Source organism: Cheilinus undulatus, linkage group 21 (assembly GCF_018320785.1).
Source record: "Cheilinus undulatus linkage group 21, ASM1832078v1, whole genome shotgun sequence".
In the NCBI taxonomy this organism is placed as follows: Eukaryota; Metazoa; Chordata; class Actinopteri; order Labriformes; family Labridae; genus Cheilinus; species Cheilinus undulatus.
Window position 1 is genome coordinate 25,977,699 of NC_054885.1, and position 27,329 is coordinate 26,005,027.

The window sequence follows — 27,329 nt, forward strand, 5'->3', positions numbered from 1 at the left end:
GTCTTAATATGTTGTCATAAAATCTTTGAGTGCAGTTTTTGTTGGAGGTAGTTCGTTTTTCTCACCTTGCTCTGTTTGCTGATTCCTCCCCAAAAAGGCAAAGAAGCACAGTAGACATTCTAGTAAGAGCATTTCACTCCACCCCTCCAGCATACAAAGAAGGAATTTCAGTCATTTTATCTGCCCCAGTTGACAATCCCTCACACAAACACAGGCTGAACTTTATATGCACTCATATTCTGTTCTTTGATTCTTTTTACATTTACATCAAGCAATCACATAAAAACAGTCTTAAGAGTGCTCAGAATCAAACTCTGTTCTCACGTCGTAAAAACAGCAGTCAGAAGTCAAACACTACAGATCAAGAGAGAGAATGCTGTGTTTAATGATCCCTCCAGGAAAAAGTTCATATATGGGACAGTAGTGAGACAGCAAATATATTAAGTTCATTACAATAGATAAAACCATTACATTGAAAAAAACAAACAAATTTTCTAACTAGATATTTAAAGGAGAAAAACCTTTAGCACACCTGGAGAGGTAAATATGAGAGAAATCAACAATCAAAATAAAACAGTCTCTGGCACAAATCAAAATTTGCTGCATTACTTCAAAACTTAACGTTACTCAGACCTTCATCAGTTTAATTCTTCACCCCCAAAAGAAATATTTACAACTCTAACTCATATTGTACAGAATGCACAGCAGTGACAGATTTTTCATGAAGTTCTTAACCAGAACATTGTCAATCACTGTTCCTTGTATTTTATCTGAAATTTCTAGGGATGCAATATATTGGATTATTACCAGTATCCATTATGCCCATTTTTACAAAATAATTTAAGCTGATACCAATATCAAAACATCTCTCAGACCTAAAACTTCATCATCTTAAAACACAAAGTCTGAGTATTAGTAAATTAACACATTTCAGTCCTAAAAATAGACCCTAAAGTGTAAAGAATGATAATAAACAAAGAAAAAGACATCATCTGATTTAGGTCTGTTGTTTCAGCCTAAAACTTCATTAACTCATTTATTTGTATGATCAATGTATACAGATGATGAATTTTATAGTTTAAAATCTGCTGTAAAAACCAGCAGACATTTTTATATAAGCTTTATATGCTGATACCAATATCATAGCGATAATATTGTGTATACCTAGAAATATCTGTTCTTGATGTTGGTCTTCCACCCTGTCTTCCCTTTTGTCCCATTCTTGTAGTCTACCACATCTAACACTTCTCCTCCTCAGACTTTCAGTTGTCTCTCAACTCACTTTTGCTCCCTGAACTGGCCTAAATTGGTTCCGCATTATCAGAGAAAGTGTTTCCGGTTTTGACTGGCTGTGTTTGAATGGTGAAGTGTGCTTAAACTGTGTCTAACTTCTGCCACCAGGGGTTAGCATTCTGCATGTCCTGTGAGTCACAATACAAAATGTGTTTTAAAACGTGAGATTGTGTTTGGAGTTTTGCCAAAAAGAGCAACTGAAAAACTGTAACCAACTATGAGCTGAAGTTAATTCTGATGCTTCTTTATGTCCTAAAATACAACCAAGATGGCCAGAATCAAATCACCAAGTCTCTACTTGTGGTAAGTTATTGTTGTTTTTATCGCCTTTAATAACATTCTCCATGGCAGGGTCTGATTCACCGTTTGCCAATCATACCAGAAATACTTTTATTTTCGTTCCTTTCAAAAAAGATTCACAGTGAGAATTCAATTTAACACTATAAGGATAGTGTTATTTGTTTAATTTTATTATTACTATTTTTCTGTTAAAGAATACTTACTGCGCATGTAAAAGAAAGGATCTGGAAATAAAACATACCACTACAGCAGTTTTTCACAAAACACATTTTGCATTGCATTGCACTTGAGATAAATGGGAACCACTGGTAGTAGAAGCTAAAAATAATTTCAGCACTGCTGTTACTGCTTCAACACAGCCGGTCAAAACTGAAAACACTTGTCTCAAATAATGTTGAAGCACTTTAGGCCAGATCAGAGAGCAAAAGTGAGTTAAAGTTGATATCAAAGGGGCAGATCCTCTAAAGCAGTGTTTCTCAAATGGTGTGGCGAGGCACACTAGTGAAAGTCTAGGAGTGCCTTGAGATTGCACAACCATACATGATTACTTCAATTATACAGCAACTTAAGATACTTTCATGTGTTTGCACAGGTATTTTTGATCCTAACACTGATTAAGATAACAGTTGTTACGATAATATCATTTTAAAGCTTGTATTAAGTATCAAAAAATCAGACAACCTCTTATAAAGCTATTTTTTTATGTGGTATTTCTGGTATTTTCTAGCTTTGCCTTTTTTCCATATGAACATATTTAGGACCATTAGGTGTAAAAATCCCTAAAAATGTGTTTGTTTGTTTTTTTGTGGCCAGGACAAACAAGACAAATACAGAAGTCATTTTCATCATTAGGAAAAGAATAATTTGAGAATAATAAATAAAACCACTCACAGAGAATCAACAAACCCACTCTTCATCAAACTGTATAATGAAAGTTCCATATCCTGGTTAACTTTGAAACTTTTCAAATGATGTGCATTGTGCAGAGTTTAAAATAATTAGTTTGAGAACTTAGCCCTCTGTAAGTTGGAACAGCTTCTTTCTGCTAATAGTTTGTTTCATATGCCTGTCTTGTTGTATGTTGGGCTGTTTTGTGGCTTAGACGACTGTTGCTGTTTCAGGGGTGAAAAGGTAAAGAAAATTTCTTCTTGTATATGGTATTGTGCATTTTGTCATTGCAAACTTTCTTTCTTTTTTTTTTTTTTTAATTGCAAGACAAACAATACAAAGACCAAGACATGTAACAGGTCAGGTAAGAGGATGAAGAAATAAAGAAAGATCAGGAAAAGAAAAGTTGCAGCCAGTTAATGGAGATTGTAAGTCCCCAGGTGGAGTGCAGCCCACCCCCTTCCCCAAAGCAGCTGGCCTAGATCTAAGCACAGTCTGAGCACCACCATAATGGATCAAGCTAAGACAGTTAAGTTGTTTAAAAAGGATCAAAATGTTTTTCCTTCTTTCTTTTTGATTTTGTTCTCTGATTATTTGTCCAGAGTGTTGCATATGAGCTCTAGGATTGTAAAGATGAGAGTCGAGCCTGCTCCCCAGACAAACCGCCCCAAAACCCTGTGAGGGAGCCTGTCTGTCTTTAACTGGTGTGGCCCATCTTTGAAGTTAATTTGTTTATTGATTTGATTTATATTTTGACCAGTTTTTTTTTTTAATTTGGACAGAGTTTAGTCTCTCTGCAAACTGCACCCAGACCCTGAGGAGGGAGCCCGTTTGTCATTGGTGGGAAACATCTGCCAAGTTTAGTTTTAGATGGTCTTTCATGGAGAAGTTTATTTAAAACAATGGTGCTCAAAAGAGGACCTTGGTACCAGGGAATAAGGGGGGATAGAATCCTTCTGGGCTGACACTGTCATTAGGGTAAGAGGGAAAGTAGTAGTAACAATAAAAAAAATTAAAAAAAATAAAAATAATAATAATAATAATAATATATGTTGTTTTTTCTGCTCAAAAAAGTCAGTTAAATCTGTATTATTATATAGTAAGGGAAGTTAAATGAGGGAAAGGAGAGAAAATAGAGAAATTAATAATCCAAAACTGTTTGTGTTAGATTATAATGTGTAGTGCATATGTGTAGCATGATAGGATTATAAATGTGAATATGCTGTGATTGAAAATAAAATAAAATAAATATAAAAATGATAACAACAATGATAGTAACACAATCAACAATAATGGCAGAGATAACAACAAAATAATAATAATGTTAATATTAATAATAATAACGATAGCAATAATAGTAATAATAACTTTAAAAAGACCTTTGAAAGAAAAACAGAAAATCATTAATTTAAAAACAATATTTGATGTTTTCTTCTTTACAGGGACTGTAACACAATCTCAGAGTAAAGTTGTGTTTGAAAACAAGTGGTGAGAACTAATGTGAAACCATATTGTATTGCAGGAAAGAGGGCCATTTTATAAAATGTAGTTTAAAAAAATAATTTAAAAACATATTTTAAAGATACTAAGTCGACCACCAAATAGTTAATTTCTAACATAACTCACTGGGAATCAACCGGCTTGTATTATTTATAATATTTTGATTTTAAATGTCACTGCTTTGTGGTCATCTGTATTCTTTGGTGATTTTATGAATGAATTAGCCTTAAACTATTTAAATATTAAAGAAAAGAAAAGAAATGACAGATGACTGTTCAGTATGAAAACATAACATTTTACATAGAAATCCACAGTCACATCAAATAGCATGAAATAACCGCAGGCCATAGAGACAGTAATTTTCTATATATATATTTAAATATTGTCATTTAACCCTTTAAAGCCTGAATACATAAATTCTAGCCAGAAAAGTCTCATTTTTTTGGAACTTCAATGTTTATTTCACTTTCTTGAAATCCCATTAAATCCAAGTTTCCATGAAATTTAACACATATATTTTTGTATCTCATTTGATACATGAAGTGTTTTTGGTAACTGATAATCCCCATGAGGGCATTTTTATCATTTATCAGATTGTTTTCAGAATCTTTTTTAGTAATTTATTGATCATATTGATTAGAGGTATCATAAAAGTATGTTTCAAACATGAAACAACAGGCTTTAAGGGGTTGGTTAATAAGCTCTCACGTTTATAACATATTTTAATAATCATTTATAGTGCAGGCTGTGTTTGCCAACATAAAAAACCACAAAACTATCGAAAACAACAACAACAACAAAAACTAAAGCTTCTCTTCATTTTATCTATAGTTGGCTTGACTGGCACGGGCACCCTAACTACATGATAACAAACACTGTAGACTGTTTCATATAATCATTGCAAGGATGTATTTCACATTCATCTGGACAGCGGTTTTGGGAAAATGAACATTTTACAGTTCGAACACTTGATCAGTGTTAGCTAACCATGATCTTGATGACAAGAACCGACACAGACATCAATAGTTAAGCCCAATCCTCAAACCTCATGACTCCTTCAAAGCCATGATATGTAAAGGGCTCAAAGACAGGGCTGCAGGTCTCTTGAGCAAGGCAGGCCATCCTGTTGTTTTCACAGCTGTCTACAGCCTTGGGACTGATGTACACTGAATCAGCAGAGTGAATAGAAGGGTCCTCATCAAAGTAGTTGTGTGGCCGCAGTAGGACCCCGCCTCCATTACCCACAGTCACAGTGTTGGGGATGTCCTCTGCATGTGGGATGTGGAGGAAACCAGCGGTCACCCAGGCAACCAGGTCCTGCAGGCACATTTTCATAGACATCATGCAAATGATCTCTTCATATGAGTAGTTTCACAATAAGTTAAGATAAACAATAAGCACTCAGAAAGAAATTTAACAAACCTCATTTTCTATGCTTTCATTGTCCTCGATGTATTTGCTGAAATCAACAGCTGGGTCCCAGATGTTGTTTAGGTTGAACAGACTAGAGCTGGTCTGCTCAGAGTCCTTATGTTTGGTGATGGCAACCTTATACCTGTGGACAGACAGAGGGGTCATACAGGGGAACATCAAGAGTGACCTGTGACCTGTGACCTGTGGCTCATTTGAAATGCAAACCCCATCACACAGCTGATCAGAGGATCCGTGGAAGGAGACAGAATGCCAACAGCTGCATCAAAAATTAGTGCTGGACATATAGGGTTTTTTTGGGAGAGATGAAGTGCTTCGTATGTTTTCAACACAGTGTACAAGCGAGCCAATATATTGTTTTGGCCCATTTTAAGTAAAACTCATTAAACTACACAGATAAAACATTCCCATCTATAGCCACTATGCCTCGGATCTCTCTGAGCTCATAATGACCACAGGAGCAACTTTCACTGAGATCACTGGAGGCTAACGCTACTACTACAGCCAAGCACCTCATACGACCCAACTTCAAAAATCCCAAACTATCGCTTACAGTGAGTCATCAGAAATCTGGATTTTTTTAAAATCTATTTTACAATCATGTAATTATTGTAGTGTGAGGGATTCTAACTTTGTGGCAGTCTCACCTGGCCCAGGACATAGATCTCTCCTCTGACTGGCTCTCTGGGAGGTGGTCTCCAGCGAAGCTGAACACCTGAAGCCTGTAGGAGCGCTGGTGGCCCCAGCGGTTTGTCTTGTTGCTGGCAATGTGGAGGTAGCGTGGAGTCTTGGTGTCATAACGCAGAGCGGCTTCCTGTGACAGTGGAACGTAGGGAATAAGGTCAAAAATTTGAAACCAACAACAAAGTCTCTGTTCAATAATAAAATGAAAATCAGTGTGTCCCATCAGTCAATAAAGAAGCCTGTTGGTCTGAGGTCACTTGACAAGAAGGCCAGGAGTCTGAGCTCCAACGGAAATTGTAGGAGAAAAAAATCACCGAAATGAAACTAAATGTGTAAACACATGAAAGAAAATAACTTTTCTACACAAGTCACATTACTTTAAAAAGTGTAAACACCTGTTACTTCATAAAGAAGCAGAACCGTCAGATTAAGAATTAATGGTTGGTTGGTCCTCTGAACATCTTTACCTTGGTGAAGGTATTAGTTACCCTGATCTACAAGACAGAGAGAGGAGCACCAACAGTGAGATGGTTCTAAGTGGTCGAAGGCATTGCAAAGTACTAAAAATGTTCCACATTGAAATGGAAGCTATAAGAAACTTAGTGAGATCTCCTTAGCCTGCTTTTTTTAAATAAACCTGAGGTCAACCTGACAGCCTCTCTGCTGTGAGTGTGGGCCATTCCATGGCACTATTGCCCCCTGCTGTTGGAAACCAGTTAATGAGAAGGTTTTCTGATGGACCTTCGTGCAGTGGCAGTATCCACTGAAGAGGCCAAGAGGAACAGCAGGGTGTAGGATAAGCCCGTGGATAAGTAATTGTGTCCTGCCACTAACAGTTGTACCTCATCATTTGAACCTTTTCAGACTTTTTTGATTGGTGCAGCCTCAAGGTTTTTTTTGGCTCAGTGTTGTCTCAAGCCCATGAAACCCCGCTATATGTAAAACTGTCTTTAGGAAATATAAATGATAGATATATGTTCATAAAACAAGACTAATCACATTGGCATATCATGTCAGTGTTTGAAATGAAGTAGATAGACCTTTTCAGTCTTCAGTTGTTGTTCCACAAGCTGAGGGACCATTGCATAGCGATCGGTCATCCAGGGTAGAGATGTGTTAACAAACTTCATGTCTTTAGTCTGGAAAACATTCTTCAAACCTGCAGAGAATGTGCAAACATTTACAGTGTATAATCATTGTAAAACACATCTCCAGCTTTAAAACCAATGTTATAGTGTGTCCTTAGTTCCAATTTTCTTGCTTTTGCATGGCTTTAATCTGCTTTTGTCTTTTATTCCTTATACCTTCAAAAAGCTTGGGCAACAATGATCGTTTCTTTATCATCATCAAAAAAAAAAAAAAAAAAAAAAAAATGTGTCTGAACAGCCTGGTCTGGCCTTTTTACATAATTTTTCATGTCAATGTTGTCCAGTAAGAAGATGATTAACAACTAATATAAATTATCAAGTCAGAATGACTTTATCATCTGTAAATGAATGTAAAGTCAGAGCTGCATGCTGTGAGTCAGGCAAGGAGTTCAGTTTCATAAATATGTGTCTAACTGGATTTATAAAGCATATTTACATGTCATCAAATAAATCTGCCTCATAAATCAAGCCATATGAGGAAAGATTCTATTCTCACAGTGCCTCAGCAAATGCATGCATGTGAGAACAATCGTACGTACCCAAATCCACTGAAGTAAAGTAGCCAAATGAAAGTCATTGTAATTCTACTAATGAGAAACAATCACTCATGAGCTTGGTGACTGGGAAATTTGAGCAGACATCCTAAGTCATAATTATAAGATAAAAAGTTATAATTATGAGATAGAATTTCAAAATTATGAGTTGAAAAGTTATAATTATTAGTTAAAAGTCAAAATTCTGACATTAAAAGTCCAAGATGTGAGTTTAAAAGTCATAACTGTGAGGTAAAAAGTCAAAATTATGAGTTAAAAAGTTCAAAGTATGAGATGCAAAGTTGATCTTATGAGATACAATTAATAATTATGAGATAAAAAGTCTTAATTATGAGAAAAAAAATCAAAATTTTGAAATACAAAGCCACAATTATGATAAAAAGTCATAATTTTGAGCTGAAAAGTAATAATTTTGAGATAAAAACTCATCATCATGAGGAAAATGTCGACATTACGAATCAAAGTTATGAGATGAGTTATGAGATACAAAGTAGAAATTATCAGTTAAAAAGTCAGAATTATGAGATGAAAAGTCAAGATTATAAGATAAAATTAGGAGGTACAAAGCCATGATTTTGGCATTAAAAGTCAAAATTATGACATACAGAGTTGAAATTATGAAATACAAAGTCATAATTATGGGATAAAAAGTCATAATAATGAGGAAAAAAAACACAGTTTCTTAATAATTCTTATAATTATGACTTTTATCTCATAATTCTGACTTTGTATCCCAATAATTATTATAATTAAAAAGTTGTTTTTTTGTTTTCTTTTAATTGCCTAACTTCCACATTTTTCTTTTTTAAGTGGCAGGCATTGGCTTCCATAAGAGTGTGACTGCCCTGACTATTTTAAATTTGGTCTATGTACCGTGACTGTAAAGTTTACTAAAACCTTTACTGGCAGCTCTTAAGCCATACTTTATTCTTATTCCGTGTAACCCTTGTGCACGTGTAATGCAGACATAATAAGTCGTAAATATGTTGACACTCACCCAGCACATCCAGGTCAACCTTGAAGTTCATAAAGTGTGTGTGAATGTTCCCAAGCACGTTCTCGGCCACCTGGTGTCCATATTTCAGATTCCCCTCCACAAGATAAGAAGAAGAAATGAAGCCAGTGGCATGCACCTTAGCCTCCACTGATCCACTCTGGTAGAAGATGAAATCCCACATATAGTCATAGTTTTCTATTGCTGTGACAGTCCTCATCACCAAAGCACTGTTCACCATCCCCCCATAGCTGTTGTGGAAAAAGTCTGCGAAATGCCTCCGCAGAGGCTGACCCAAGTTGTGCTCAAAGACGCAAATTGAATTTCGAAATCTGACCGGGGTTGGGACATCAAAGTAGCGGTACGTGTCGATGTAGGTGGCATCGTAGGGGCAGTCCACACCACGGGCTAGTTCATGCGCAAAGCGTCCTATCCCGATGCTGGAGTCTAAAAACTTGGTCATCATCATTGCCGGAGTCACTGAGCCGTACACTGACATGGCCTCTTGCACACTCAGCTCATAGATGATCCTCTCACCTTTGAAACGCACGTCAAAAACCCTCGCGCCCGTTTGAGAGCTCAGTCCAAAGGCAAAGCTCCAGTCCAAGTAAACCACGTGATTGTTGCTGATGCTGTAGCGTTTGCCTTCCACGTTAAACAGCTGCGGACCGATCTGCTGAGTTTTGTGCTTTGGTTTCAGTGATGCGTGATCAGCTGTCTCCTTGTACTTTATTTTCTTTACAGATCCAGCTTCATACTTCTGTTTGAGTTCCTCTACAGTGTCAAAGTACTGACCATTGTAATACAGCCGCTCCACTTTCCACTGGGACACGTTGACGCTCTCATGGTTGACCAGAACCTCGAAGCCCACCGGGTAGACGTAAACGCCGCTCATGTCTCTGAAAAAAGCCATCCAGGTCTTCCTGTCCCCGGCTCGGACTCCACGAGGCATCTGCTCATACGCATTCAGCTGCTTGTCCGCATCCACGTCGAAACTCTCTTTCATGAGCTTGTCAAGTTTGGAGAAGACATGTTCCTCCAAAAAAGGGAAAAGTAATGCGTATTCTCCAACGGTGGTGGTGCGTGCAGTGATAGGCAGGTCTGTCTTGTACCTCTCCTTGGTGACATCCTTGTAGTATGTTGGGTTTGGAAGAGGCCCCACTACGTACTCCTTTATGTAGCCGTGCGCACCGTGACAGACCACCACCGTTGCCTCCCTGACAGGCTTGACACCTTTCCCATCCAAGAAAGCCAGTGCGTCCACTTTCTTTGGCAAGGACAGGTCTATAAAAAATAAGAAGTTTTCCCATGGCTTCGTGATCTGGTTTGTGGATATGTCCAAGTCTTTTTGTTTGAGCATGAACTGCTGGACCTGCAAGTATTCCTCCTGGGTGAGATCTGCGAACACGACGCTACGCTCATCGTGTTTGACCCGCAGTGGGTGGGTAGGACGAGCGGAACATTTGGGCGCCCTGCTGGAGTGGATCGCAATTAGAACTATGTTGAGGATGATTGAGAAAAGGACCAGTAGGATCAGCACCCATTTCACAAGAGAGTTCATTCTCTTCTCTACCATTACGCACAGGCTTTCAGATAGGGAGGAGAGGAGAGAGTCATGGGAAAAACAAGCGGTCGATTTATTTTATAGAAAAAAGGGCGTCCCTCAATCCATTCGGTCACTCCCCTTCTGAATAGATCCCAAAGTCCTTGTTTCACCCCTCCTAAGAACGAGCCGTCATGATAAGGAACATTTACTCTGTCAGAGGGAGATAGTATTGAATCTTTTACGCACGCACTGTACTGAAATGATATAGGCCTGACCATTAAAATACAAACTATGGTCATTTTCTGAAATCAGAGCCTTCACTTTTAAGATATCAATGCTTTATTGTTGCTGTTTTCGTCAAGCTTATGTTGCACTTGGGTTCTTTGTCTGATGACTGAAGTTCAGAAAAAGGTAACTGATTGCTAAGTATCGACTCCTGTCAACAAATAGAAAGAAAATATGCACAGAGAAACGTAAATACTTAAAATGTCTAGAAACTCAGAGATTGATATGGCGCTGAAATTTTCCTAATAAGGCCATCTCTTTACTTTTCAACCCAAATGGCGCAATAAGACTCTTTGGTCCGCTGGAAGAGGTTTAAACTTCACAACAGTACTACTGCCAAGACCTTCATGCTTCATATTGTTCAAAGAAAGACACAAAGTTGCGTCATCTTGAAATAAGTTAGGAAGCCAGGGGCGCTAAAAGGATCTGTGGGCCCTGACCCAACAGCCCAAAATCCTACACACACACACACACACACACACACCTATGTATATAATGCTTTAATTATTTTAAAGAAAATAAATCCCACTGATGGCATTCATCACTGCTTTCTCCATTTAGCCAAACTGTTAGACCGAATATTTGAAGGTTGTTTAAAAAAGTTAACTTAAAAAATACAAACTAGCTACTTCAGATCTATTTTTCTGAGCTGACTGAGCACATTTTAATTTAAAGCAAACAGTATTCAATCATTTTAATCCTTTTTTGTTGTTTTCAGGATGCCTCAGTGAGAAAAGTCCCAGTGTCTGGAGACACTACAATAGATGATATGCTAAACATGGTGGAAGAGAACTATCTGGTTCAGAGTACACTTTTTACTTATTGTAACTTGTAGTTAGTGGTGGAAATTCAGGCTCTTTTCAGCTGTTCATTTGGCTTGGCTCCTGGATGGCTCTTCATTCGGGTACCAGTTCAGTTTCATTTAACCTGTTGGTTTAAGCAATACCATAACAAATGATTGATATTTGGGCAGCAGTTTTAATCCAACTATGCTCAGTTTTTAAAATTGATGAAAATATCATGCGATTATTTTTCGAAATGTTCTGTCTCTCACTTTCAACATCCAGCAGGTTGACACCCTGTGGGTCAGATGGAATCTGTTCATTGGCTGGGCTGTATGACACACCTGAAATAAAACATTAACAGTGCACCATCAAACACGAGTCCTTAATGCATGGCCTGCCTGTGGTAGAGGATAAAAGATCAATCAAATGACACAAAGACACACACAATCTATATAGAAATATGTTGAACAAACTCTGAGCACACAATATGAACTTAACACTGCACTTTAAAGACCCGACATCTGATCTGGCTCACATAGTATCATGTGATGTTTAATGCTGTATTTTATATCATTATTTATTACAAGTGTTTTAATTTTATTATGACTTGCTGTTCATGTTATTATATGTTGTCCTGTGTGGTTGCTGATGTCTCTTGTAGTTTGTGTTTTATAAGCTCTCTGTGCAAGACAAATTCCCTCTGGGGCAATAAAGGTTTCATTCATTCATTCAAATAAAACTGGTAATAGTAATAATGATATGAAATGGTTTTCAAACAATATCCAGTGATCATTTATGTAAAAGAGTCGGCTCTTTGAACCGGCTTGCTCATGACTGACCCATCACCACTTGTATTACTTTGAACTGTCTTACTGTGGGTGGCATAAAGATTAAAGTATGTGGCAGAAGTAAGGGAGAATTCCTATGATTAAGACCACATAGCTTTAAGAAAAGTACACTGAGAAAAATGAATCTGGGCAAAAGTAAATTTAGCTTAATTTAATAGTCAATATCAACAAAAATAAATCCAAGTTTCTAGCTTGACATAAGTAGATATAATTTTGTTATCAGTTTCTTTTGTTCATAAACAAGAATAATTTAGGCAATGTTAAGCCAATCTTCCAAAATTTATCCACATAACTAAGCCTGACGTTGTTACCCTAATTTGGTTTCATTCTGTCTCAAAACTACAAAAAACTACATTATCCATGAATAAATGCCACCTGTGATGCATTATGGGTATTTCAAATTAGTGATAAATGGCTTTTTTAACAATCAGGAACAGAAGATCTGCTAACTGAAGACATGGCAGTGATGGTAGATCAGACTGGTGGGATTTAAATCTAGGGATATGTAGGCAGAATTTTCCCATGATGCCCTGGGGCAGAGTGTTTATATGTGTTTAGATATGTTTAAATGTGATCAGGTGAGTTTAGGTGTTGAATGTTTTACAGAGATCACTGCTGGGTTTCCTTTGTTCATATTTCTGATGGATTATTGTTGATTTATGGTCAACACTTTTGCACCATGAGTGAAAAGAGTACTTCCTGAAAATGAGTTTGATTGCCTGACATCTGTTTATAGTCATAAATGTATCTGTTCTCTGATAATTTCATTGATGTAAAAAAAAAATCAAGAGATTACTGAAACAAATAAGATACTCCCTTTGCAAGCATAGTTACAGGTGTCCCTAATGAATACCACTAGTGGGAAGGGTCATAAGTAATATTATTCTTATTATTGTGTTAGACTGCATTGAAAGCATGAGTCATTTTAGCAAACTGAGAATAATTGAAATAACATGCATTTCAATGAAAAACTTAAGTTAAACAAATATAAGTCTTGTTGAATCTACTTGAAAATGTAAGTAAATTTCACTTCAACATTTTTGTTCTTGAACTAAAACAGAGTTTTAGTTTTGACAAAGATTAATCTGGCTAATCTACAAAAAAAGAAAAAAAAGAAAAGAAAAAAAAGTCAAAAAAAGTTGCCTCAGTTTTTCTACGTAGATTGGGCTGAATATTTATCAACAAAATTATGAGCAGTCCCAAAAACATATAGCTGTACTCCTCATACTCATCCAACATTGTGATGTGCCTTTTTTTATCTCTTTTTTCAAAAACTTTGGAAGGAGGAGGCAAATAGCTCCAGTCAAGCAAGCTGTCACAAACAAACTTTAGACATTACAGTTAGATCATATTTATTCATTGTAAAATGTTTTTATTTTAGTCAGGTATGCAAACAAAGTAAAATATACTTTAAAGCGTGACAATTATGTTCAAAAATGGCAATAATACAATGTGCCATTAAAAAGAAGAAGTGCTCAAATATTGCTGTTATAATTTATGGTGAGTGCAAAACTACTCTTAGAGCAAAATTCCACCATCTCTACTCTATCCAAACCCAGACCTACACCAGGACAGAGCTTACATGATGGGGTGCTAATATACATATCCACATTAAGACTAAGCCTCAGGTAGGATACTGTGTATGTGAAGTTCTTGAGCAAGACAAAATTTTGATAGGGTAATGTTGGTGCATGTGCAAGATAGATGATGAAAAAAATATTCACATACACAGACCATACAGTATGTTGAACAGTCACATTCCTTTACATACATTCAAAGTTACAGACAGCTAGGTCTCCTTAATACTCCTGTTCATTTGGATTAAAATTCAAATGTTTTCAGTTAAAGGGTTAGAATGGCAATTTTAAAAGACAACTCAATTATCCATCAAATCACCAATACCAGCATGTTTCAAGAATTTTCACCAAATTATTTAAACACAGTGATTGATCCACATTACAAACACACATTTTATAAAAAACAAAACAATTAAAAAAAAAAAAAAAAAAAGAATTCCTTGCATATAGCATTCTCACATTGGGGTCAGTGCTCGGGCCTAATGACACTGTACATCTCAATTTGATTCCTCAGTTTTTTAAGTAGTCATATATTTTCATAAAGGAGGGTTTATCCTCAACAGTACAATTGCTCAATGAGCCCAGAAGAGCCAGGGTTCACAGTGTGACTTTTACAATGTGATTCTTTTGAGAATTTTCAAGCTGGTTTTGTGATATATCGTGTTTTTTTTTTTTTTCTAAAAATGTGTTTTTAAAAGTACTTTATGACTTTTAGCACTTCAAAGTCTTTGTGTATGAAAGATACTTTTAAAAAAACCCACTTTGCCTCATCTTATGAGGCTAATACAGGTATGCTCAGGTGAATTTTTAAATAAAATTTTTAATAAAAAGAAAACAAAGACTTACGTGACAGACTTCTGCATGGTTAAATAGTCTTGTATCAGATTTTCTTTCATACACAGTTCACTTAACTGAATACATTTAAAGTTAATGTAAGCAAATACCTGACGGAGGCAAGGTTTCTCCTTAAACCCCCTTTGTGTTTCTCTAGCTCAGTTGTCCTTTCTCTTGTGTGTATGAATGAAGTAGTCCAGCAGAGATGTAGCAGGAGCCCTGCATATTAAGGCAATGTTGATTTTATTAAATTAACTTTAGTGTCTTTAATGTGTAGTTTGTAAAGAAGAAACACACTTATTTTTTAGCCTTGGGTGTTGATTCATCTGACTCCGTTACTTTTCTTCCAAGCACGTGTCATCTTAAAAGCCTTCCAACTTTAACCATGGCGCAGTCTTTGTGAAGATATTGAAGTTGTAATGTAGATTCAGGTAAGTACTATTAAAAAGATGTGGGAAGAAAAACAATACAACCAATCTGACATCACTACCCAGGGTGCTTTGCAAAACAATAGTAGCCTGCATGTGAATATATATATATTTTACATTACTCAAAATGTAAAAGTGTGTGTCTTTGTACAACATATACTTAAAAGACACTAATGTTAATTTGATAACATCAATATGTCTTAATATGCAGGGTTCCCTTTCAATCCTTGATGAATAAGCTAACATATCACAGTAAGCAGACTGCATTCATTTGTCATACTGTAATAAAGAAGGAGGCTGAGACTGAGGTGAATTGTTTCCTTCCTGTTCCTTTGGTGGACACCACATGAGGCCATCTAATATTGAAGAGGTGTGAATGGTCCACTCAGGAAATCCAGTCTACAAAATCAAAATAAAAGAACCACAAAAAGGTTAAGATTTTTTTTCTTTTTCTCTATTTTTTGTTCACATCCAAGACTCAATGTAAAGAGCAATATCAAACAAAAGAAGCCTTTAACTACATGGCTAAGAAAGGATGACAAAATGCATCATCTTATGACATATAGCACGTTTCAAGCCTTTGCATGTTGGTGAGTTTAATGCCTAAAATGAATTCTTTAAAAACCAATAGCTACATGGAAGTTACAGAAAATCAGAGTCAAAGCCAACATGGTTTTACAGAGGGTAAGCAACTATTTTATGATGAATATGGTAAATTAGCCTGCAATTCCAACAGACAGACTTTTTAAAAATGCAATGTTAAAAAATCCCTGTTGACACCCATATTTACTATGATTGTCTGTTCTCTTAAAGTCCTCTTATACATTTTAAATATTGTAAACAAAACTTTGATTATGCAAGGTTCCATTTAAGCTATGCCTGTATATGTTACCAGAATTATATAGAATATGTGGGTTATATAAGTGCAAAAAAGCAAATTATTCCAATAATTTAAGAACATTTTTGGAAAATATTTTTAATACATTTTTCTAATAATTTTTCCTTGTCATTTTATAAACTTATCACCTGTGATTTATTAAATCATGGTGTTGTTGTAAGATGTAAGATTGATATAAGGGGGGACAAGAATACGGTCAAAAGGCCATGTAAGGACAGAAAACACACTGACTCTGGCAGGATGCAACATATAAAAGTTTACTAGTTAGATTACTGGTGTTAAACTGCTCTATCTGTGTCACATCCTTATTAAGAAAGCAATCTCTAAAGCTACAGACAGTCTTCTGTGTCCTCTTCATTCTCTGTATAAAGACATCGAGCTTCTACCTTTGCAGACAAAGACTGAGAAGTTAAATGGCACAGCATAGCTCCCTGTGCCATCCAGAATTGGAAGTTAGAGCTGTATAATGCCAAGAATAAGCCGTAACATAATCCAGAAACACTGACATATTCTCTGGGCCATAGCTCATATAAAATGGACTTAGGCAAAATGGAATACTGTTCTGTAGTCAGATTAATCAAAATTCAAAAATTCTTTTTGGAAACCATGACTGACATGTCCAGCAGACTAAAGATAAGAGGGACAATCAGGCTTGTTTTTAAGTGCAAAGCTAAGAAGCCTACATCTCTGATAGCATGGCGTTGCATTAGTGCCTATGGCAGCAGCTTACACATCTGGAAAGACACTATCAATGCTGAAAAGTATATAGAGGGTTAACAGGAACACATGCCTTCACTCAGACAAAATCCCTTTTTAAGGGAAGGCATTGCATATCCATCACAACAGCGTGATTTCTCTGTAGAAGAGTCTGGGTTCTGAGCTCTCACCAACGGATAACATTTGGCACATCATTAAAGAAACAGACAAAAAAGGTGGCAAAGAAGACTTAAGACTGATGAGCAGGTTGAGCAGCTTCCTACATAAGCCAAGACAGGGACAACATTCCTCTGGTCTCAACTGCCTCCTCACTTTCCAGACACTGACAGACTTTTGTTAAATGGACAGAATGCTACTCGCCAGAAAAGATGGTCCTGTACCTACTTATGAGATGTGGTGCTGCCATCAAATTCAAAATGAGCTAATATTTTTTTTTCCTGAAATGGCAAAATGTCTCACTTCCAACATCCAATAGGTTGTTTATGTTTTAATGTGTTTAAAATTATGAATTATGAATTAACATATTCATGCACCCTGCCATAATTGTTGCATTCATGACTGTTTTTTTTCCAATGTGTTCTTTGATATATTTATGAATTTTCCCTCATGAGAAGAAGTTGACTTTGCTTGAATTGTTAATGGTAAGAAAGGGTTGACCATATCCTTCCCTTCCTCTATGATGCTCTTCTCTCACTTAAAAAATAGCAGATTTGCATAACTTCCTAAATTTCTCCATGGATGACATCAACAATTTCCTGCCCTAGACTGCCCCATATTTTTCAACATCAACACAGATAACTAAATAAGTACATTGCCATGTTTCAGCATTGTAATTACCTGCAAGCATTCAGATAATCAGGCCCAATCCTCAAACCTCATGACTCCTTCAAAGCCATGATATGTAAAGGGCTCAAAGACAGGGCTGCAGGTCTCTTGAGCAAGGCAGGCCATCCTGTTGTTTTCACAGCTGTCTACAGCCTTGGGACTGATGTACACCGAATCAGCAGAGTGAATAGAGGGGTCCTCATCAAAGTAGTTGTGTGGTCGCAGCAGGACCCCACCTCCATTACCCACAGTCACAGTGTTGGGGATGTCCTCTGCATGTGGGATGTGGAGGAAACCGGTGGTCACCCAGGCAACCAGGTCCTGTGGGCACATTTTCATAGACATCATGCAAATAATCCATTCATATGAGTAATTTAACATTAAGTTTATAAACATGGCTGTATTATCTTATCGTTTTCACACAGATACAAATTTAACACACCTCATTTTCTATGCTTTCATTGTCTTCAATGTATTTGCTGAAGTCGACAGCTGGATTCCACATGTTGTTTTGACTGTACAAACTCGAACTGGTCTGTTCTAAGTCCTTATGTTTGGTGATAGCAACCTTATACCTGTGGAGAGACAGACGAGCACACACAGTGGCATCAGTAGAAGAGCCATGCCTGAAGATCTGCATTCTGCTTAAAAGGTACTTCTTCAGGACACCTTGGTCTTGTGCAGTTTGTTGTGAAGATTGTGAGAGTGACAGAGATGGGCAGCTCTATGACTTTCTCTTTTTATTATTATTCTATGATAATTAAGATGTTGACTAAGCATGTTATCAATGACTGACCTGTTAGACTGAATCATCTATCATTTTTCAATGGTGACTGCAAATGTGTGTGCACACAATAGTCACAATGTAGGATGTATGTTAGTTCCATGACAAGAAGCAAGTCATGCTGTCGCTGTTGTTGTTTAACGGAGAACAAAGGTGCATTTCTTCATTTCATGAAATTTCATAAAAATCTATCACCATCAGTTATCAGAGAACTAAGCAATTTGCAGAGTCTGTGTCCCTGCAAGGTCGCCGGGGGGATGATGGGGAAAGGTGGCAAAGGGCTATGAAATAATCATGGAACATTACGAGACGGAGATGTTTTAAAGCTAAATGCAAAGCTGGAACTACGCTCCAGACATGGCTGCTGCACTGTGTCACTCCGCCCAGTGGTTTACTCAAGAAATAGTTCTGAGTATTTGCTTCATGTGTCGTAATGTTACATAATCATACGTTATTATTTCATAGTGTGGTGAATGTGTAGGTCACAACTTGTCCACGAGAGCGTTTTGGAGTTGTTGGATTGTGTATTTGATGAGTTTGATGAGGGAAAGCAAAAATTCTGTCTGCTTACATAGCGTTAGCTGCTCAGCTGGTATTTCGGTGCCCCCAGATCTAGAAACAGCTTGCACCAGCAACTAAAGGAAACGAACCTATTACTAAGACTATAGGAATTATGGCAATGGGTGAATTTGCCAAAATGTTGAATTATCCCTTTAAGTGAGCGTACTCTGACTATCAGCAGAACCTTGTTCCAGAGCTGGTTAATGCTGATGCAGCATAAACAAGAGCTCTAATAGCACAGATGTGCTGCCGTGGTTTATGTAACAGCTGCAGGAGTGTGCTGCGATGTGAGCGCATCGTCACAGCAGATCAAAAAAACTGTTCTCTAGTTTAATCGGAAGTTCCACTCAGGGCCTGGTCTGGTAGACTAAACATAACTTTAAATGTTGTGAGAAATGGCTGATGATGTTGAAGAAACACAAAACAAACAAGTTTTTAAGATGTTTACAAAGAAATGTGTTCCTCTAGGGAGAGAGAGCATGGCTGCCAGAGGACAGGGGCATGTAATGAAAATAGGAAGGATTTGAAAGCTGAAAAAGGCTTAAAAGAACCAAATAAAACAAATTAAATTTTGAAATTTAAAATTTGATTAATACCACAAAAAAGAAAGTTCAGTCTTGACTCACTTATGAGTTGATCAAAAAACCCTGACTTGATAAAACATTAACAACTGCATGCTGTGACTTTTTCCACTTGAATCTTTGGTACAACTGAGACCAATAAAAACATGTTCTGGGGTTTAACCTCTTGATTTAATTATAAACAGCACAGTTTTTTTCTGACACTGACAGAGAGTTAGTGAAACTGTATGGAAATCTTGTATTTTTTAAAAGCCCATAAAGCAGGAAAACTAGCTTTTTTTGTACTGAGAAATATTTGTGGAAAACTAGGAAAGGAGAGCTCAAAGAACAGATCTGATTTTATTTTGTTGAAGTCAGAGTGTTATAGATGTATTGACTATTGACAAAAGATTAACCCAGAATTCCACTGAGGCTTCAGAGGGTATGATGAGGTGCATCTTTTTTTTTTTTTTTTTTTTTTGCAAACCCTGGGTTTGAAGTTTTCCATTTATTAATTTACTCATAGATTAGAACTTTGAGGCAGTCTCACCTGGCCCAGGACATAGATCTCTCCTCTACCTGGCTCTCTGGGAGGTGGTCCCCAGTGAAGCTGAACACCTGCAGCCTGTAGGAGCGCTGGTGACCCCAGCGGTTTGTCTCGTTGCTGGCGATGTGAAGGTAGCGTGGAGTTTTGGTGTCATAACGCAAAGCAGCTTCCTGAGGAGTTATAACAGTAGATATTTGTTAAAAGATTATTGAAATTTCCCGGAAATTCCAAATTTCAGACCACTCGTTCCCAAAGTCTGGTTTGGGACCCTTGGTTGGGTAGCTGGAGACTTTTTTTGGTCACTAAATTAGTGATTAGAATTTCTCTTCTACAGTATTTAATGTGACAATTTTGTCTGCAATATGTATTATAGCCATATAGCTATAACACTCATCCTCTCCACCGTAGTAAAACACAGACCAGAGCTCCAACACCCACTGGATAGCATAGGAGCCTAAGTCACAGTTATGGATGTTTTGCTGATAAAAAAATGAAATTCAGTTCCAGACCAGACTGCTAATGAAGGCCAAAGGGGTTGACTATGCAAAGAAAGTCTATGTGATGGTAGTGAAGTGGCTTGTTAAGCAACTAGAAAAGCACTCAGAGAGCGCAGACCTCCGCCATCTCCAGCCCTATCTCCTAATAGTACAGAATTCTTAAAAAAATTCCTGGATCCAAAGAGTGATCCAGATCACTCCCAAAATCTAATCAGTTCTTCCTTATGCCATTTCTGACATTTCCTGAAAATTTCCTGAAAATCCGCCCACAACTTTTTGAGTTATGTTGCTAACAAACAAACTAACAAACTAACAAACCCACCTGATCACATAACCTCCTTGTCCGAGGTAATAATGGACAGAAAACAAAACTGTTAGGTCACAATGGCTTGTACATTAGAAAAGGTGGGTCACCAGAAAAAAAGTTTGGAAAACATTGCCTTAGACCACTCATCCTTAAAGTCTGGGTCTGGGTCCACTGGTGAGTTTAGGAGAAATTTTTTGGGTCACCAAATGAGTTTTGAGGCTTTCTTTGCTCCACCCTATAACATTCACCCTTCCAACCACAATAAAACACAAAACACGGTTCCACCATAACCTGACATGCCAGATGGATGTGTTTCACAAATCCATCTGGGAAAGCTTCAGTAGGAAACTTTTGGGAAAAGGCAGAGGCTTTGAAAAAACTCGGAATGTGATTGGATGAACGTTCTATCTATCACATCTCTATGGGCCAATAAGAACAACAAAACACGTGAGGTAGCAGCTATCGAGCTGTGTGTGCGCAGCTACTAGGGAATAATGCGAAACATGGTGACTATAGACATGTAAGTACTTGACTTTTGTCGTTTTTGAAAAGAAAACAACTCACTGCTGTTCTTTGTTCTTCTTTTAACAAAGAAATGTTGTCAAGTTCTGATCAAACTGGCGCTTTAGCAGCATCCACGCTAGTCTTTTCCTCCATAACTGCACCAGCTCTTGCTGCTGCTTGTTAACGTCACGACTCTGCTGCGCCTGAAAGTGCTGCCCCTCGTCGCTGATTGGTCCTGTCGCTTTCTAACCGGGCCCAAACGGTTCAGACGGGAGCTTTGCAAGATGGATTCGCCAGTGAAAAACAAGGAAATGGGCGTATCCATCTGCTTTGCAAGGTTAGTTCTACCAGCTAATGGGTGGGAAAAGAGCTAAAGCCACAGTTATTGACACTTGGCTAAAAAGACACTCATCCCACTCCTCCACTGTGGGTTCTGTCTCATACACACAGAAACACATGTAGAAGCACTCACATACTGTTATGTCACAAGAAATTGGATTTCATGATAAATTTTATGCTTGACAATAAAGTCCACAGATATTAATACAGACTGCTTAGTGTCTGTTGAGTATGTGTCACAGAATATAACCTAGATTCAGGTCACAAAAATAGGTAAACAAATGTTTACATCCTACTGTTATTTAAAGTTGAGCTCACAGAAGATTAACTAACAGATCCTGTACGGATTTTAAGAATTGGTGAGGCCATACTTATGTGCCCCACACAGAAATGATGTGTTTCATGGTTCAGTCTGTTTAAGACTAGATATTGTTATCCACTAACCCAAATATCAATGTGCCAACCTGCAGGTGCACCTGGCTCTTGAAGAGAATAAGAGCTGGCACTGATTGGTTTGTTTCATCTTAATTATATATAATCAAGGAACTTAATCCAACCTCTTTGTTCTCTGCACTTTGCTTTGTTCCTGAATTGTGCAACATGTAATTAGCATTAGATGGACATATCCCATTTCACTTTGTGCCGCATGCTTGGACAGCGAGCATATCACCATCAGAGAAGGGCCCTTGTTCCAACTGTCATAAGCTTTGATGTTTGCTTTGACTTGTTTCCTTGAAACTGCTTTAAAAATGTCTCGTACTTTAACAGGTCTGCGTCAGTGGTGTGTTGTTCAGACCATTCTGTGTAGGATTGTGCCTCTAATGGTGATATACTGATAATCAAGCCAGGCTGGATAATAATAGGGTCTAAAAATTATATTTCAAAAGGTTTAGTATCTACAGACTGTGAAATAAATATGCAGTGATGGAATAATGAACAAAAGCTGACCTTTTCTGTCTTCAGTTGATTCTCCACAAGCTGAGGGACCATAGCGTGGCGATCAGGCATCCATGGCAGAGATGTGTTGACAAACTTCATATCTTTGGTCTGGAAAAAATTATTTACACCTGCAAGGAATTACGCTTGTGTTACAAACTGTTTTCTGTTGTAATTTCATGAAGATGTTGTAAACAGGATATTTTGATCTCCTTTAAATGAGTTCCAGGTGTTTTTTGATCATTTTTTAAACTACAAGTCAATACTATGTATGATCAACAACAGCTGAATTACCAGAGTATTCTTTAAAGGTTTCATAATTGTGTATTGAAAAAATAGCTAATGTTCTAATATGTGTCAGTGCTCCTGCCACTTATGAGTCCTAAGAATGGTGCCAACTCTTCTAACAAAATATGGGGGCCCTGATCAACACATCATCAGTTTTTTTGGCTTACTTGTGAGCTACTGTGTCTGGATTTTTCCTCATGCAGTTAAGTCAGACATTTAGACAATGCTTATTAAGAAATGTCTTCTCCAACAGTTATTTCAAATACAACCCCTCATGAACCCACACCTCAGCTGTGTGGTTCATAACTGTTAAGCTGCTATTTCCTGTTTGTTGTCCTCTCAGGGAAATGCACCTCTTCAGAGCCACATATTTGGGTTCTAAGTTGTCAAATCATTAGAAAACTGGATGAATGACTTGGATGATTAGTTTCTCATCAGTGGTTGAACTATTTTCTTTTGTTTGTTTCTTATTTGTTTTGCATTGATGTAGTCTTGTTGTTTTCATGATATAGAAACCGGGATACATAAATTCAGCATATAGCATCACTTGCTGGTGGTGAAAAGCAGGTATGAACAAAACTCACAACATTAATGCATGCATGCAACAATTATGAACTACAGATTACTCAACATTAAAGCTCATCAAACAGGAAGTTTTCTGGCTGTTGTGCCACTGTCATACTGATGTACTTGTTCAGGTTAGGCTTAGATTCTTCCCTGTATGGGACTTCAATTTATATACATATATATATATATACATATATATATATATATGTATATATATATATGATTTATATATATGATATATATGAGGACTTTTCCTTATCCTTTAAAAAATACCAAACACTGTTAAATTTAACCTAAATAATTTCAGGCAAATCAGGACATACCTTATTAAAGTGCTGTCCTTAAGTTTCTATAGTCAATACCATTCTAACATATTGACTAACTAGCGACTTACTAATCACTGTATGAAAGAGCATTAAAAAAATATCAGACAAGAAGCATTTCTCATATCACCACTGTAGCATCCTCCAATCGTACAAGCTTCTGAGCTTGAAAACTTCCAAAATGTAAAAAGTCTGTCTGAGACATAAAGCCCCAACACCTCCACTAAATGAATACATAAACTCTCCTGATATACTGACAAGAGCCACTGATAGAGAGGACATGAGAAACCCATTAGATGTCCCACCTTTGACGAACTAAAACTGTGACCACACTTACCCATTTTTTCATTTCTATGTGTACATACTGACATACATTAACGTAAAGTGCAATATTACATTCATAAAAACACCTTTGTATGCTATTCCTGTGTAATATTACATGCATAAACACATCTATATATGCAAATTCTGTGCAATTGGGCTTTGTGCAATTCTTTAAATAAATAGGCCAAGAACAAATGTGCATTTTTTACAAGCACATTTATAACCATGTGCAACACATTAACAGGAAAGCACCAAAGTACTTTACAATATGCCTTAGGAACATCAATGCCTTGCACACTTTAACTGTAATGGCCACTTTATTCCTGGTCAGTCTTGTGGATAGTCATATAGCCAACTTCTGTATTGTTATATGTAGACGTTTGTATAATAATACACTGTTTATGATGATTGGTCTCTGTGTGTTTCTTGGTTTTATTTTTATTTTTTTCAATATAGAGGCTACATGCTTAATGTAAACTTTTATTTGTATAGCATCTACCAGGGACAGGGAATTAACCTATGGCTACAATCTGGCTCATTTATGTTCAAGTTTAAGTGCACTGACCCCTAAAATAAATAAATAAATAAATAAATGTGATACCACCTGCACTCACCTCGCACATCCAGATCTACCTTAAAGTTGATAAAGTGTGTGTGAATGTTCCCAAGCACGTTCTCGGCCACCTGGTGTCCATATTTCAGATTTCCATCCATAAGATAAGAAGAAGAAATGTAGCCAGTGGCATGCACCTTAGCCTCCACTGATCCACTCTGGTAGAAGATGAAGTCCCACATATAGTCATAGTTTCCTATTGCCGTGATTGTCCTCATCACCAAAGCACTGTTCACCATCCCCCCATAGCTGTTGTGGAAAAAGTCTGCGAAATGCCTCCGCAGAGGCTGACCCAAGTTGTGCTCAAAGACGCAAATTGAATTTCGAAATCTGACCGGGGTTGGGACATCAATGTAGCGGTACGTGTCGATGTAGGTGGCATCGTAGGGGCAGTCCACACCACGGGCTAGTTCATGCGCAAAGCGTCCTATCCCGATGCTGGAGTCTAAAAACTTCGTCATCATCATCCCTGGAGTCACTGAGCCGTACACTGACATGGCCTCTTGCACACTCAGCTCATAGATGATCCTCTCACCTTTGAAACGCACGTCAAAAACCCTCGCGCCCGTTTGAGCGCTCAGTCCAAAGACAAAGCTCCAGTCCAAGTAAACCACGTGATTGTTGCTGATGCTGTAGCGTTTGCCTTCCACGTTAAACAGCTGCGGACCGATCTGCTGAGTTTTGTGCTTTGGTCTCAGTGATCCATAATCAGCTGTCTCCTTGTACTTTATTTTCTTTACAGATCCAGCTTCATACTTCTGTTTGAGTTCCTCTACAGTGTCAAAGTACTGACCATTGTAAAGCAGCCGCTCCACTTGCCATTCGGAAGCGTTGACGCTCTCATGGTTGACCAGAACCTCGAAGCCCACCGGATGGATGTACATGCCGCTCATGTCTCTGAAGAAAGACACCCAGGTCTTCCTGTCCCCGGCTCGGACTCCACGAGGCATCTGCTCAAACGCATTCAGCTGCTTGTCCTCATCCACGTCGAAACTCTCTTTCATGAGCTTGTCAAGTTTGGAGAAGACATGGCGCTGAAAAAAACTGAAAAGTAATGCGTATTCTCCAACGGTGACGGCGCGCGAAGTGATAGGCAGGTCTGTCTTGTACCTCTCCTTGGTGACATCCTTGTAGTATGTTGGGTTTGGAAGAGGCCCCACTACGTACTCCTTTATGTAGCCGTGCGCACCGTGGAAGACCACCACCGTTGCCTCCCTGACAGGCTTGACACCTTTCCCATCCAAGAAAGCCAGTGCGTCCACTTTCCTTGGCAAGGACAGGTCTATTAAAAACAAAAAGTTTTCCCATGGCTTCGTGATCTGGTTTGTGGATATGTCCAAGTCTTTTTGTTTGAGCATGAACTGCTGGACCTGCAAGTATTCCTCCTGGGTGAGATCTGCGAACACGACGCTACGTTCATCGTGTTTGACCCGCAGCGGGTGGGTAGGACGAGCGGAACATTTGGGCGCCCTGCTGGAGTGGATCGCAATTAGAACTATGTTGAGAATGATTGAGAAAAGGACCAGTAGGATCAGCACCCATTTCACAAGAGAGTTCATTCTCTTCTCTACCATTACGCACAGGCTCGAAAAGAGGGAGGAGAGGAGTGAGCCATGGGATTGAGTTAACAGTCTAGCCAACTTTGAGAATAGGCGCGCCCCTCAATCCATCCGTTCCCCTCCCCCTTCTGTTGCAATACCACCATTCCAGCTCCACACAGCCTCTCTCTATAACATGATATAAACAGCTATAATGGTACATTCATTTTTCAGCGCCCAAACGGCAATTTTACGCACGCCCTTCGGTGTTTTTACGCACGCTGTCTAAACGTCACATCATGGTGGTTGAGGATGTGCACACTTTCGTGTGCTGCAAATAATCTTCTTGGGTCCCTCTGTTTTTGTAGAGTTGTTTAAAAACGTGCAATTCCTTTTAGAAAGGCAACATATGTTTGGTTAAAAATACACGGCGATAAACGAGTTAAAGCACTTCATCCAAAGAATGTGAACAGTAATTCAGTGCAAATGCTACAGCCTGTCTCCCATTCATCCTCTTGGTGCTATTCGAAACCTTTTCAGCATGAGACAGGACTCATTGAAGTTTCATCCAAATCACAGCAGCCACACAGGGTACTGGGCAGATCCTTGTATGCAGAACTGACTGTGATAGTGACTACTATAGAGACCTTAAGCAATAAATCTTATGCCAAAGTTGTATTCATACAACTTTCAAGTCAAGAGCTAACTTTTTGTTTTTAAAGATTTATGATCTTTCACTTTAACTGCAAATTGGAATATCTTTGATGGGTAAGCCAACATCATCAGTAACTCAGGATTATAGCAGCTTTAGTGGACTTAGTCAAATAACAACAACAAATAGTTAAGAAAATGTGTAATGCACATTTTCATCATAGCAACTAGTAGTTATGCATTAAGGAAATAATACAGGCCAACTTCTAGGATTGCTCAAAACATTTGATAGTTTAAAAGTGTTGGTTGGATGGAGGATTGAAAACTTTGTTTCATTTAACTTATTATCAACAGAGTCTGAAAGTGGTTCTTCAATGTGGACTAAAGTCAGCCCCCCCAACTTCAAAAAAATAAGAACCCTTTGTCAAAGGAACTTTTCAAAGTTTGTTTTCAAA

At 37.9% G+C, this 27,329-nt stretch overlaps 2 protein-coding genes across 2 annotated transcripts; both read right to left on the bottom strand.

Moving 5' to 3' along the window:
- Positions 1 to 382: 382 nt before the first annotated feature.
- LOC121503616 (primary amine oxidase, liver isozyme-like) lies at positions 383 to 10,390 on the bottom strand. The gene is made up of 5 exons (XM_041778101.1): positions 8,796 to 10,390; positions 7,137 to 7,255; positions 6,060 to 6,226; positions 5,404 to 5,536; positions 383 to 5,298 (listed from the first exon to the last, which is right to left on the bottom strand). Exons 1-5 carry the CDS (start codon positions 10,366 to 10,368, stop codon positions 5,008 to 5,010), a joined length of 2,283 nt encoding a protein of 760 aa, XP_041634035.1. The 5' UTR covers positions 10,369 to 10,390; the 3' UTR covers positions 383 to 5,007.
- A 3,201-nt stretch (positions 10,391 to 13,591) lies between these two features.
- LOC121503615 (primary amine oxidase, liver isozyme-like) lies at positions 13,592 to 26,317 on the bottom strand. The gene is made up of 6 exons (XM_041778100.1): positions 24,687 to 26,317; positions 22,583 to 22,701; positions 19,991 to 20,157; positions 17,978 to 18,110; positions 17,548 to 17,856; positions 13,592 to 15,494 (listed from the first exon to the last, which is right to left on the bottom strand). Exons 1-5 carry the CDS (start codon positions 26,257 to 26,259, stop codon positions 17,566 to 17,568), a joined length of 2,283 nt encoding a protein of 760 aa, XP_041634034.1. The 5' UTR covers positions 26,260 to 26,317; the 3' UTR covers positions 13,592 to 15,494; positions 17,548 to 17,565.
- Positions 26,318 to 27,329: the final 1,012 nt, after the last annotated feature.

Coding starts and splice junctions, on each gene's coding strand:
- LOC121503615 (XM_041778100.1), bottom strand. CDS start 26,259: ATGGTAGAGAAGAGAATGAACTCTCTTGTGAAATGGGTGCTGATCCTA. Junction 22,702..24,686: donor GGTAGATCTGGATGTGCGAG/GTGAGTGCAGGT, acceptor AATTCCTTGCAG/GTGTAAATAATTTTTTCCAG. Junction 17,857..17,977: donor ATGAAAGCATAGAAAATGAG/GTGTGTTAAATT, acceptor ATGTGCCCACAG/GACCTGGTTGCCTGGGTGAC.
- LOC121503616 (XM_041778101.1), bottom strand. CDS start 10,368: ATGGTAGAGAAGAGAATGAACTCTCTTGTGAAATGGGTGCTGATCCTA. Junction 6,227..7,136: donor AACAACTGAAGACTGAAAAG/GTCTATCTACTT, acceptor CCACTGTCACAG/GAAGCCGCTCTGCGTTATGA. Junction 5,299..5,403: donor ATGAAAGCATAGAAAATGAG/GTTTGTTAAATT, acceptor ATGTGCCTGCAG/GACCTGGTTGCCTGGGTGAC.